The sequence below is a fragment of the Bos indicus x Bos taurus genome, chromosome 21 (assembly GCF_003369695.1).
Source record: "Bos indicus x Bos taurus breed Angus x Brahman F1 hybrid chromosome 21, Bos_hybrid_MaternalHap_v2.0, whole genome shotgun sequence".
NCBI classification, from domain to species: domain Eukaryota; kingdom Metazoa; phylum Chordata; class Mammalia; order Artiodactyla; family Bovidae; genus Bos; species Bos indicus x Bos taurus.
In genome coordinates, this window is record NC_040096.1 from 31,011,222 (window position 1) to 31,025,038 (window position 13,817).

Here is a 13,817-nt window from a genome sequence, read left to right on the forward strand (position 1 = left end):
GCCTTGAGAACCCCATGAACAGTATGAAAAGGCAAAATGATAGGATACTGAAAGAGGAACTCCCCAGGTCAGTAGGTGCCCAGTATGCTACTGGAGATCAGTGGAGAAATAACTCCAGAAAGAATGAAGGGATGGAGCCAAAGCAAAAACAATACCCAGCTGTGGATGTGACTGGTGATAGAAGCAAGGTCCGATGCTGTAAAGAGCAATATTGCATAGGAACCTGGAATGTCAGGTCCATGAATCAAGGCAAATTGGAAGTGGTCAAACAAAAGATGGCAAGAGTGAATGTCGACATTCTAGGAATCAGCAAACTAAATGGACTGGAATGGGTGAATTTAACTCAGATGACCATTATATCTACTACTGTGGGCAGGAATCCCTCAGAAGAAATGGAGTAGCCATCATGGTCAACAAAAGAGTCCGAAACAAAGTACTTGGATGCAATCTCAAAAATGACAGAATGATCTCTGTTCGTTTCCAAGGCAAACCATTCAGTATCACAGCAATCCAAGTCTATGCCCCAACCAGTAACGCTGAAGAAGCTGAAGTTGAACGGTTCTATGAAGACCTACAAGACCTTTTAGAACTAACACCCAAAAAAGATGTCCTTTTCATTATAGGGGACTGGAATGCAAAAGTAGGAAGTCAAGAAACACCTGGAGTGACAGGCAAATTTGGCCTTGGAATATGGAATGAAGCAGGACAAAGACTAGTAGAGTTTTGCCAAGAAAATGCACTGGTCATAACAAACACCCTCTTTCAACAACACGAGAGAAGGCTCTACACATGGACATCACCAGATGGTCAACACCAAAATCAGATTGATTATTTTCTTTGCAGCCAAAGATGGAGAAGCTCTATACAGTCAGCCAAAACAAGACCAGGAGCTGACTGTGGCTCAGATCATGAACTCCTTATTACCAAATTCAGACTTAAATTGAAGAAAGTAGAGAAAACCACTAGACCATTCAGGTATGACCTAAATCAGATCCCTTATGATTATACAGTGGAAGTGAGAAATAGATTTAAGGGCCTAGATCTGATAGATAGAGTGCCTGATGAACTATGGAATGAGGTTCGTGACATTGTACAGGAGACAGGGATCAAGACCATCCCCATGGAAAAGAAATGCAAAAAAGCAAGATGGCTGTCTGGGGAGGCCTTACAAATAGCTGTGAAAAGAAGAGAAGCGAAAAGCAAAGGAGAAAAGTTTTCTTAGATGCTATTAAAAAACATTAAAAAAGTTTTTTAGGACCTACTGTATAGCACAGGGAACTAGACACGGTATCTTGTAATAACCTAAAATGGAAAAGGAACTTCCCTCAACAGCATTTCTGGACACAAACCTCATGGTTCTGAAAAGTCTCTCAGAAATTCAGTGCCTGGCATAGATGTTTTCACTATACACATGATATACATGACCATCCAATATTTACCCAATCCCATCAGAGTGTTATCGCTGTCTTTTAAACAACCTTAAAGTTTTGGTGTTTCAGAGACTATAACATTTTAAAATAGAATTAGAATAGGAGAAACTGGTCAATAATGCTATTTTAACTTTAACCTCTGAAATTAACAGCTTTTAAACATTACAGAGAATGACTCCTTCGTGTATAATATTCTAATTGAATTGCAGTAGCTCCAATACTGTGCATTTCAGCAGGAGACTTTTACAGAGGCGTGGCACAAACTTATGGTATTTATAGGTTAAATCAAAGATCTTAAATAGCCTAGGGAAGAAGACATAAACTCTGAAGACTGAGCTGCTCTATTAATTAAGGAATAGGCAGTGAGAGAAAATCAGAGGATGGATTTCCTCTAGCTAAAATAACTAGATACTTTTTAATAGCTCTACATAGAAAACATGGTCTCTCATAACAAAAAGAGATTTTGTGAAAGTGCTAATTTTCTGTCAAATCATTTTTTCAGGTTAGAGAAAGATCAACACTAGCTACTCCAAACCTGCAATATATACTTTATGATAAACAAGCCATTGACATTTTGTTTTAAATAAGTGTTTTTTCTTTGTAAAATCATGAGTTTTGAGTAAATATCATCCTTGAATTTCACGGATTCCACATTTCCTAACAGATACACTCCAGTGTCCATAAAACACTAAAAACCCATTTCTTTAAAGAGACATATTTAAACTCAGTAGAAGTGTAAACATTACTATGATCCATAAATCTAATTAATCTTTGGCTATGGCATCTCAAACTTTTAAAATTTTGTCTTTTTTTTTTTTTTAAGTCTTGAACCCTAAGGTAATTGTATACAATGTGTAGCAAAGATATGACAAAGCTGAATAATTTACTCAATATTTATGTGTTTGTATATATTAAGTGCATTTAAATTAAAGCATACAGTTCATGGGGTCTCAAGGAGTTGGATACGACATAGTGACTGAACAACAACAACAAATTAAAGCAGGTTTATTTTATATTTATGCTGCATGCTAAGTTGCTTAGTCGTATCCGACTCTTTGCAACCGAATGGACTATAGCCTGCCAGGCTCCTTTGTCCATGGGTTTCTGCAGGCAAGAATACTGGAGTGGGTTGCAATTTCCTTTTCCAGGGATCTTCCAGACTCAGGGATTGAAGCACGTCTCTTATGTCTTCTGCATTGACAGGTGGGTTCTTTACCACTGGCACCAGTTTACCAATACATTTTAATACATCTGTTTTCTAGGTTTGGAGTTTTATGACAAGCAACCCCCCAGCCCTGGTAATTTAAAAGCTTTTGTTACTTAGATTTTAAATTACTCTGTGTTAAGTACTGAATGCTTCTTATGGAACTCAGCATATTTCCATGTGAATAATCTGATTTAACTAAGAAATATATCTGAGCCAGAGTGTCCCTCCTGGATCACAAACATTTATATTAATATTTTATATTAAAATCTCCTATGTCAATAGCCTAAATAATACTTTGTTGTTGTTCAGTCGCTCAGTCGTGTCCAACTCTTTGTGACCCCATGGACTGCAGCATGCAGGCTTCCCTGTCCTTCACTATCTCCCAGAGTTTGCTCAAACTCATGTCCTTTGAGTCGATGATGCCATCCAACCATCTCATCCTCTGTCGCCCCCTTTGGTTCATTGGTAACGCTGAACTTTTTAAAAGTCTATGTGTTTCGTGGGAGAGAAGCCAATCCACTAACTTCTAAAAATTTGTTGTACAGGATTAGCTGAACCATCCGTTGTTGCCAAACACGAAGATAGTTTGTTTAAGGATTTATTTCAAGACTACGAAAGATGGGTTCGTCCTGTGGAACACCTGAATGACAGAATAAAAATAAAGTTCGGCCTCGCAATATCTCAGTTAGTGGATGTGGTAGGTGTGCACGTCATTATGTATTCGTCTCACACAGGTTTATGCAGAGCGTCTTGTGCACGCAAGCCCGTGCCAGGCCACAGAGATAACGGGTGAATGAACACGGCCGTTGTCCTCAAGGAGCTCACCAGGGAAAAACAATGATTACACCGCAGACACAGGAATACTGTATGTTTATGTAATCTGGTAGAGTTTAGAAATCATTTTATCTCATTTGGTGATTAAAATAGGCCTATTCTTAATAAATTCGAAGTGATTAAATATTTTATATGGAAGTTTCTCCTTAAATGTGTTTTAAAAATATGACCAAAAGATCAAAATTTTAAAAGAAAAAATCCAAGAGTTAGAGTTGTAGATTTTTAGAACCAAAAAGGATCTCAACAGATTATTGCTTCAGTATCACACTTACAACGTTTCTGAGATCGTTTCATGTGAGATTTACCAGGAAGTAAATTCTCTTCATAAACTTGTTTTTGTTGTCAAGAGATTCTTTCTATTTTAAACTAAAAGGTTCACACTAATTTTCAAACTAGTTTCTTCTTGTTCTGATCATATTAATCAATATTTCCCTGTTGTGTTCCCAGAATAGTTGACAAGTATGTGTGTGTGTGTGTGTGTTGGTGTGTATAATGTAAGTGTGCCTTTATTTTCTGATTATAGAAGCAGTGCATAGTTTTTGGAAAGAGTTTTGAAAGTTCAAAAAAATACAAATAAGAAAACAAAAATTGACTGTAATTCTACCACCCAGAGGTGACCACTGGTCATGTTTTGTTGTATTTCTTGCCAGTTTTTTCTTTATGAGTATGTTATAAAATTGTGATATTATTTTAGATATAATTTTGATTACTACTTTTTCCCCTATTGTTATGTGATGAACATTTTTTATGTTAATACATAATCTTTAAATTAATTTTTAATGGCTATATTTAATTTATAATTTATTTTAAACATTCTTTTATAATAGCAGAAACTTTTGTAAAATTGTTCCCAATTTTTCCTATTATAAATGACAATGATGAATATATTTGTACATAATAAGCAAGGAAGGTGGTGAATCAAAAGATATACAGTTTTTGAAGTCTGTTGATTAATATAGGTCACCTCATTCCTTCCAGAAAGATCAATCAATATGGATTCTGTGCTTGATCCTTTGCAGGGCAATCCAGGGAGATTTTAAATATAAATTAAAAATAGGGAAGTAGGATGTAGTTACTAGGACTTGCTTTCAACCTTTCTTTCCAGTTGGGATCGTGAGCATGTAAATGGAGTAAGGGTAGAACACTGCAGTACTAAAGCGTGATGTCACAGAAATCTGGCTATTCAGATCTTGGTGACTGCGACTATCAAAGAAGGCAGAGTGCTTGAGCTGGCCTTGTGCTAAGCATAGGATCTGGCACGCAGAGAAGAAAGCACTTTAATAACAAGGAACAGTATGATTACGTAAGTGATGCTAAGCCTTTTTGTTGAGCGGTTCAGATCAGTGGTGTGACTGGACAGGAGAGGAGGTGGCGAGTGATACCTGGCTGCCACCGTGCCTTTGCTCCTGCCGTCGCTGTTTGGGGGACTTTCCTTCTCAGCACAAGCCATTTTTCCTGCAAGGCCAAATTCGTCTGTCAGACTCTGAAATCCAAACTTCTGAAGACAGTCTCTCCTCTGATCCAGTTACACTGACTGGCACTCATGTGCTGCCTCCTCACTAAGGCAGAGTGAGCCTTAGTCCTTGTGTCTCTTCTAACATGGTGTCTGGCACAGAGTAAATGCTGAGTGAATGAGAGATCTGATGGGTAACAGACATGGTAAAAGCAGAACTTTAGGAAGATTAATACAAATACATGGCTTTGAGGAGGGAAAGATTAGAAGCTTGAGAGGCAAGTTAGAAGACCACATATAAGAAGGAACAGGACTTGACCACTGAGTATGGGGGGAGGCGTCTGATTCTGAAGCCTGGATGGTTAGAAGGGTAACCAATTGGAAAGTAAAACCTAGTTGTGATGGAGGCAGGACAGAGAAGATGATGGATTTGCTTTTGCTATGAGGCCATCATGGTGCATTCAAAAGAAAATGTTGGCGAGGCCCCTGGAAGGTCAAGTCTGGGTCTGAAGTGAGAGACAAGGCTGAGGATGTCATTTTGGAATTACTGGCCTAGGGGTGATTGTTAAAAGCTTTGAATTGGTGCGTTTTTAAAGCAGAGAGAGCAGGAGCCTGATCCTTCAAAAACATTCATAGAAAGTGGGTGGGTTAGCCAAGCAGAGAAGTTGAGGAAGGGTGGCCTCTTAAGAGAAGAGCCCAGAAAATGTACAGTCATGGCAGTGGGAGGGTAGGGGGACTGTAGTGAAGGAAGATGAGGGCCAAGGGTCCTGGACATTGAGACCAGAATTTCACTGAATTGCTTATCAGTAGGTTTATGTTCCTTTCCATCGCTGAAGTCTTTGCCCTGCAACCTTGTGGTCATGTTTAGTGGCTCTGGAAGTTTCCTCAGATTCCCGTTCCATTGTGTTCTCGCTCTCTTTTTAAAACCTCAGTGTTGGCTTGTTTGGATTTTATTTTTATGGTCAGGTTAAAATCAATCTACTAATCCTAAAACTTTTCTGCTTTGCTTATGAGTATTAACATTTCATTTATTTGTGGTTTCTTCCTGAGTGTCATCTTACACTTTTCTTTCCTCAGTTGCATCCTCCACTGGGTTAAACACACGACAGATGCTCGAGAGACACTTGAGATTGAAATAAGCTATATCCCCTGAGTCAATGGCTACTTCCCCATCTTTTGAGCCAGTTGTGAATTTATGGATTATTCTTTTATCTATGTTACTGTTGAAGATACTAAGTACTGACTAGGTCCTACCTCACAGGGTAAAATTGATGTGTGTTCACATTTTCTGGGGAAATGGTCTATAATTTTCATCAGAGTCTCACAGATGACCTACTGGCATGCAGCATGCCTATTATGTGTTTACCAAAACTCCCCTAATTTTTGATGCCTCTGTTTAGAACTTCTGCCTGAAAGGCATATTCTAATAGAGGGCTCAGCAGTTATTCTGGATGGTGTGTGACTTTGGGGTGGGCAGTAGAGCTGGTGGTGTAGGGTTTAAATTTGGGAGTTTTGAGTTCTAGAGTAGATTTTACCCACAAACTGGTGGTGTGATTTTAAGCAAGTTTCCATTGGGCCAGTTTCCACGTTTGCAAAATGAAGGGATTATGATAGAAAAAATCTCTAGTTCCTTTCCAGCGCTAGTATTTTAATCGAGGAAAATTGCTCTTTGGAAAACACAGCATAAGCGGGATGGCCATGCTCTTTCCTAGGACCCATTCTCCATGTAGGGACTAACAGCTGCCTTTGTGCCTAGGGGTATGCTTTTTTCTGTCCTGCTCCTTTCTCCTAGGACTTTCATGTGTTGTTTGGATGGGATAGGCAATGGGGATACTCTAGTCACCTAAGCTATTTATACCCCATCCTGTTTCCCCAACTGTAGCGACTGCCTTGGCTTCTGTGGGTCTCTGTGCTCTGAGCATTGTATCCTATACAAGGTCCGTTTGTGGTTGATGACCATGATGATCTTTTAGTGGTGCAGTTGGCTCTATGACATTTCAGTAAAATTTAATGGAAGAGCTGCCACTTTAATTAGGCCTTGAAAATTCAGTGAAGGACTGGCATAAGCAAAGATGAGACAATAGGAAGGTCTAAGTGGCAAGGACCCCTGGTTCTCTAGAAAAGTCGGATGTAAAAGCTTTATGAATTTAACATCCAAGTCTCTGACCTCCACACTTTTTCTACATAACAGCTCCATAGAGAGATTGACATTTGTGCCTTTGCAGAAGCAAATGACAAGTTATAGCCCCTCAAGAATGCATACACTGTATCTCACCAATTGTAGGATGTACATTTCCCCACGTTTTAGTACTTCTGAAATCAAGATGTCTTATAATTAACAACAGCTTACAATTCATTATCAGCCTTTTTCTTTCTTCCTTAGTGCTAAGTACATAAAATAATGCTGTGCTTCTTAGATTGCATCTTAGATTTAAGGAAATGTAGTCTTTGAGACTATTAACGTTAAATGGGAAAATGCCAATGGTGGCCTTTATGGCAGGTTATCTGAAATACAGAGTATGTTGGAAGGAATAATGTGAGATTAGGCTGGAAAAAAAGATCCTGCTTTTCTAGAGAACCGGATTGATGAACAGAATGTACTATTCTATAGAGAGGAGTGCTTATATAAAATCTGATAAAATTCTTAAAGAATTATCATTTCTGTAATTGAAATAATCAACCTTTTAAATTTTTTTATTTTATAGGATGAGAAAAATCAGTTAATGACAACCAATGTCTGGTTGAAACAGGTATGTATTGAATTTGAAGGGCCATGTAACTGTTAACTGGTGCCATTGTTATTACAGAGTTTGTAGCACAGAAGGGACATGAATATTTGGTCTCGGTGGACAAGCAGGAGGCAGAAAAGTGAGGTAGATGGAGTCTTGTATTCATGCAGTTAATACTGAGTGCCTGGCATTTGGCAGGCACTGTTCTGGGCACTGGGGAAGCAGCAGTGAACAAAACAGACAGAAGTCTAGCCCTCAAGGAACGTCATTCCAATGGGGGGCAGTGGGATAAATAGGAAGTTGTATAGTACTTTTCAAGCTGATAAGCTTGGAGAAAAATACTGAAAAGGCAGACAGGAAGTGTTGGGGACTGGACTTTTAAATTGGATGGCAGGAGAAGTGCCACTGAGAAGGTAAGATTTGAACAAAGACTTGAAGAAGAAGCAAGCCACGCAAGTATCTGGGGGAGGAGCGTCCAGCAGAGGGACACAAACGTGCAAAGGCCCTGAGGTTGGAGGGTGCCTGGTGTGTTTAGGGAGTAGCAAAGAAGCCAGCTGCTAGGGGTGAGTGGCCATGGGATGGGAGTGGGAGATGAGGTCAGTGAAGCTACCAGAGGCCGATGGGTACTCCTAGCATAGGTTATGAGTAGTGGCTTCTAGGCCACTGTAGGATTTTGGTTTTTACTCTGAGTGAGATGGGAGCAGGCAAGAATGTAATGATTTATTTTTATTTTCATAGTCCCTTTTATATAAAGGAGTTTTTCTTTCTGTTTCTGGACCGTCATATGTGCCCAAGTGCTGTTGAGTGCTTCCCTTTGTTTGTTCTTTATTACTCCTGACTTTATTTATCTTTGATTGCACTGGGTCTTCATTACTGCACACAGGCTTTCTCTAGTTGCAGAGAGCGGGGGCTACTCTTTGTTGCAGTGCACAGACCCATTGTCATGGCATCTCTTGTTGTGGAGCATGGGCTCTGGGGCACGGGGGCTTCAGTGGTTATGGTGCAGGGGTTTAGTTGCCCTGCAGAATATGGAATCTTCCCAGGCCAGAGACGGAACCCATGTCCCCTGCATTGGTAGGTGGACTCTTAACCACTGGATTACCAGGGAAGTCCTGTCCCTGATTTTTAATACTTACTACCAGTTCTCTAGCCCCAAACTCTTTAAAGGCGTATGTGCTTTCCTTGGGGTGCAAGTCTTTACCTGATCACAGAATTATTACGATGTGGAGGTGGGATGGTGTGTTTAACTATGTGGAATGTGTCATAAATCTGTCTGCTCTTTGCATGGCCTAGTCCAGCTAAGTCAATGACAAAATGGCTAGAAAAGAGAATGTTTTCCTTGAACCTGGACCTTTGCCTGGCCTGGACCAGGCTGTAGCTCCTGGGTATGGTTAGCTGGTAGAAGAGGTGTTGAGCAGAGCAATGAACACACCCAGCTCTGGTCCTCACCTGTCTCATGAGGGCCATAGTTACAGCCACCTCAAGAGGGGACAGGGCTGTCCCCCAGTGCCCATAAGAAGGATGTGGAGGTGAGTTTTCTCTGCTGGGAGTAGAGGTGACTTCGTGTCTAAAATATCTGAGTTTGGCAAAAAGAGTAGAGTTTTCACTGTTTTTGGCTATTGCTTTTATTGAAATTGATTCAGGTTTCTTTGTTTTAAAGGAGTGGATAGATGTGAAGTTAAGATGGAACCCTGATGACTACGGTGGAATAAAACTTATACGTGTCCCTTCAGACTCTCTCTGGACTCCAGATATCGTTTTGTTTGATAAGTAAGTTATAGTCAAAATACCATTTTATGTTTTCTTAAGAAAGAAGTCATATCACCATTAGGCACCAGTATTTTTTTTTTATTCCCTTTGAACGTTGTTTGCCTACGTAAAGTCCCATGACTTAATCTTGTGTTCTTTTGTTTCGTGAGCCTACAAATATGTTCTGTGGATTCTCTCCATTTTTCTTGTGAATTATTTTCTGATCATAAAAGTGTTCTTGGATTTTAAAAATTTGTAATCCATTTGGAAAGTCCAGGAAGGTATGAAGAAGTTGGGGGAAACATAGTCAGTCCCGTGAGCCCAGCACATGGAGCCAGCCACAGCTGCTGGCTTACCTGCACAGTGAACTTACTCTGCCTGGCAGTGCGCTCAGTGCCGTGCGTGCTCTAGCCATCTGAGTCTCAAGATAACCTCATGAACTAGGGATGACTACATTTATGTGCCACATGAGAAAATGGAGGCCAAGGGTAGTTATGTTTTGTCTAAGATCACAGCTCACATGTGGTGGTGGGGGTGGAGGTGTTCATAGTAAAGCAGCCTGACATTCCTATTTACCTCCTATTTTCAAGCCTACATATTTGCTGACTGCCTTCCAGATTTTTTGGTATTATTTTTTTTAAATAGTTAAGGTCATACTTTATGTTTAAATGCGCATCCTTTTAATTTTGCTTAGACGTTTAGATGTTTGCTTGATGTTTCAATAATTTTGAAAATTATGTTGTCATAATTTTCCCACAGTGAGGAGTGTTGGGTTGATTATTAGCTCGTATTAATGAGTATTCTACCTAAATGTGTTTCAATTATGGTTTTTGACTTAGGGGAGAGGGTATTTCTGGATGCTAGTTTCATTTTTTTCTAGGACCAACCACTCCAGGACACTGGGGAATCTGTGCTCATCCTAATGTACTTTATGTTATTTGCAAAAGGGCATTGGCATGAGGACAGAGCAAAGGCTGAGCAAAAATGTTTCTCACTTTTCAAACCTTTACCTCCATGCTTCTCAACATGGAAAGAGTGAACAGAGCTGCAAGGTAGCACGATGCAGCTTCCTGAAGCATCATTTTACTCGAAGTCACTACAGTTTTATATTTAACATGGATATATTGCAGAGGAGTGTGCAAAAGCTACATGAATTTTAACATAGAGAACAATAAAAATAGCTCATGTTGGTGGTGGTGTTTCCTGCTAGACTTCTCCAGTGTGTGAGTTCACGTGGTAACAGACTTCAAGAGAGACAGCTGTTTTCCAGGGCTCTGCCCAGCTTGGGACTGTTGTTCTTTCCCCATGACTGTAGGAAGTGTCCAGTATCTGTCATGGAGGGGGACAATCACTGGAGGGAGTGGGTCTAGGAATATGAATTCAGGTTCTGGCTCTATGCATGTCCACTGTTATAAACAGCCTAGTTATATTTTGTGTGTGCATGCATGCTAAGTCGCTTCAGTCATGTCTGACTCTTTGCGACCCCATGGACTGTAGCCCACCAGGCTCCCCTGTCCGTGGGATTTTCCAGGCAAGAATGCTGGAGTGGGTCACCATTTCCTTCCCCAGGGGAATCTTCCTGACCCAGAGCTCAAACCCGTGTCTCTTGCATCTCCTGCACTGGTTTTTTACCACTAGCGCCAATTACCTTTTGTGTGTAATCAAAGTGAAATCATTTCAACTACATGAATCTCTAGATTCTGTAAATACAGATCTGTTGGTCCTGGAGTAGACATGGAAACAATGGTTCGACTTCAGTAGAGTTAGATATTTAAGGACTCTAGATTCCCCTACATGTTGTAGGTATATCTCAAGTGTAATAATTTTAAGAATATTTCATGCTATAATGTAAGCTTTCTTATAGACATTAGGCTTGTAAAACATACGCCCGGGTTGTTCACTCTCTGCCTTGTTACTGTGTGTGTGTGTGTATTTCAGTGCAGATGGACGTTTTGAAGGGGCCAGTACCAAAACCGTCGTCAGGTACGACGGCACGGTGACCTGGACTCCACCGGCAAACTACAAAAGTTCATGTACCATCGACGTCACATTTTTCCCATTTGATCTCCAAAACTGTTCCATGAAATTTGGGTCTTGGACTTACGACGGATCACAGGTTGATATAATTTTGGAGGACCAAGATGTAGACAAGAGAGATTTTTTTGATAATGGAGAATGGGAAATTGTCAGCGCAACAGGGAGCAAAGGAAACAGAACCGACAGCTGTTGCTGGTATCCTTACATCACTTACTCGTTTGTAATTAAGCGTCTGCCTCTCTTTTATACCTTGTTCCTCATTATACCCTGTATTGGGCTCTCATTTTTAACTGTACTTGTCTTCTATCTTCCTTCAAATGAAGGTGAAAAGATCTGTCTCTGCACTTCAGTACTTGTGTCTCTGACTGTCTTCCTTCTCGTTATTGAAGAGATCATACCCTCATCTTCCAAAGTCATACCTCTGATTGGAGAGTACCTGGTGTTCACGATGATTTTTGTGACACTGTCTATCATGGTCACTGTCTTTGCTATCAACATTCATCACCGTTCTTCCTCAACGCACGACGCTATGGCTCCGTGGGTCCGCAAGATATTTCTTCACAAGCTACCGAAACTGCTTTGCATGCGAAGTCACGTAGACAGGTACTTCAGTCAGAAGGAGGAAGCTCGGAGCAGCCGTGGACCCAGATCTTCTAGAAACGCCCTGGAAGCTGCACTGGATTCCGTTCGCTATATCACAAGACACGTCATGAAGGAGACCGATGTCCGTGAGGTCTGTGACCACATGTATTTACAAATCCATGTCTGTTTTGATTCGAAGTCAGGCCCCTGGCATGACCCTTAAGACTAAGTATAGATTGAGGGCCAGAGATATTTACAGACTGTTTTGTAAAAGACTGTTACTAAAATTTCAGTGAAAACATCTGCAAAATGTGGCATATACACAAATCTCACATCTCCTTTTCCCCCATTCGCATCTTGGATGACTTTTTTTATTGGAGGATAATTACTTTACAATATTGTGCTGGTTTCTGCCATATATCAACATGAATCAGCCGCAGGTACACATATGTCCCCTCCCTCTTGAACCTCCCTCCCGTCTCCCACCCCATCCCACCCCTCCAGGTTGTCACGGAGCACTGGGCTGAGCTCCCGGTGTCACACAGCAGATTCCCACTGGCTCTCTATTTTACATACGGTGTGTATATGCTTCCATGCTACTCTGTCAATCCGCCCCACCCTCCCCTTCCCACACCATGTTCACAAGTCTGTTCCTGAAGTCTGCGCTGGAATGCTTTTAGTAACGCTGTGTGATTCTGGTGTTCTGTTTTCCTAAGGCATAGTTAGCTTTGGCTAACAGGATTAACTGTTTGAATTTGATCTTCAGTAACTTTGTTTCTGAATTCTATGGTCATCTGCAGGCACAACTGCATTGTAATTTATCAAAAGTGAATTTAGTTTTTTAAAGAATGACTCTAATGTAGGCTTTATAAATACACCCAAGATATTTTTCTAGAATCCTCTTGTTGTTCGCTTACAAGAGAATGTTAGTGAACTTAACAGCAATAATGTCTCAGGTGTTATGCATTATACATCAGATATATGTCTAGTATTTAATAATATGCTTAATTCCTTAAAAACAAAATTTGCTCCAAACATTGTTATACAAAAATAACTCACTAGGTCCTTATTTAATTTTTAAAATGCAAGAATTAAACTATGAATACATTTTATTAATGTGTTATTGAACTGGTGTTCTTTTCAAAATATTTCAGTCTTGTCACTATTCTTTATTTCTCTTGTGTAATATTTTTAAAGGTATGACTATAATAACGACTTTTTATAATTGAATTTACTTTTAATAGTTGCATTAAAATTATATGAATTTTCTCACAGGTACAGAAAACAAACTAGAGGTTACCAGTGGTGAAAGGGGAAAAGGGGGCAAGGCAGGCCAGGGGATTAAGAGGTACAGGTTACTATATGTAAAAATGCTATCAGGATATATTGTACAGCACAGGAAATATTTTTTTAAATGTGTATCTTTTTGGCTGTGCCAGGTCTTCATTACTTTCTTAGTTTCGGAGAGCAGGGGTGCTCTTTGTTGTGGAGCACAGGCTCCAGGGCATGCTGCCTCAGTAGCTGTGGAGCATGGGCTTAGTTGCTCCTCAGAAAGTGAATCTTCCCGGACTGGGGATTGAACCCCTGTCCCCTGCATCAGCAGACGGATTCCTATCCACTGTGCCACCAGAGAAGTCCCTAGCTGATATTTTACAATAACTTAAATGGAGTATAATCTATAAAAATTTTGAATGACTATTGTACACCTGAAACTAATATTATATTGTAAATAAAAAGAAAATAAAATAGTACCTAACATAAAATATGTATATGAATTCTAATCTCGAAAACTTTGT

General features: G+C 40.1%; 1 protein-coding gene across 1 annotated transcript in view; it reads left to right on the forward strand.

Annotated features, from left to right (window-relative positions):
• The window catches only part of CHRNA5 (cholinergic receptor nicotinic alpha 5 subunit), a 28,065-nt gene that overhangs the window by 12,353 nt on the left and 1,895 nt on the right, over positions 1-13,817 (forward strand). Inside the window, exons 2-5 of the mRNA XM_027521180.1 lie at positions 3,183-3,334; positions 7,630-7,674; positions 9,314-9,423; positions 11,341-12,172. Coding sequence (XP_027376981.1) covers positions 3,183-3,334; positions 7,630-7,674; positions 9,314-9,423; positions 11,341-12,172 — 1,139 coding nt within the window. The remainder of the gene's footprint in view (positions 1-3,182; positions 3,335-7,629; positions 7,675-9,313; positions 9,424-11,340; positions 12,173-13,817) is intronic.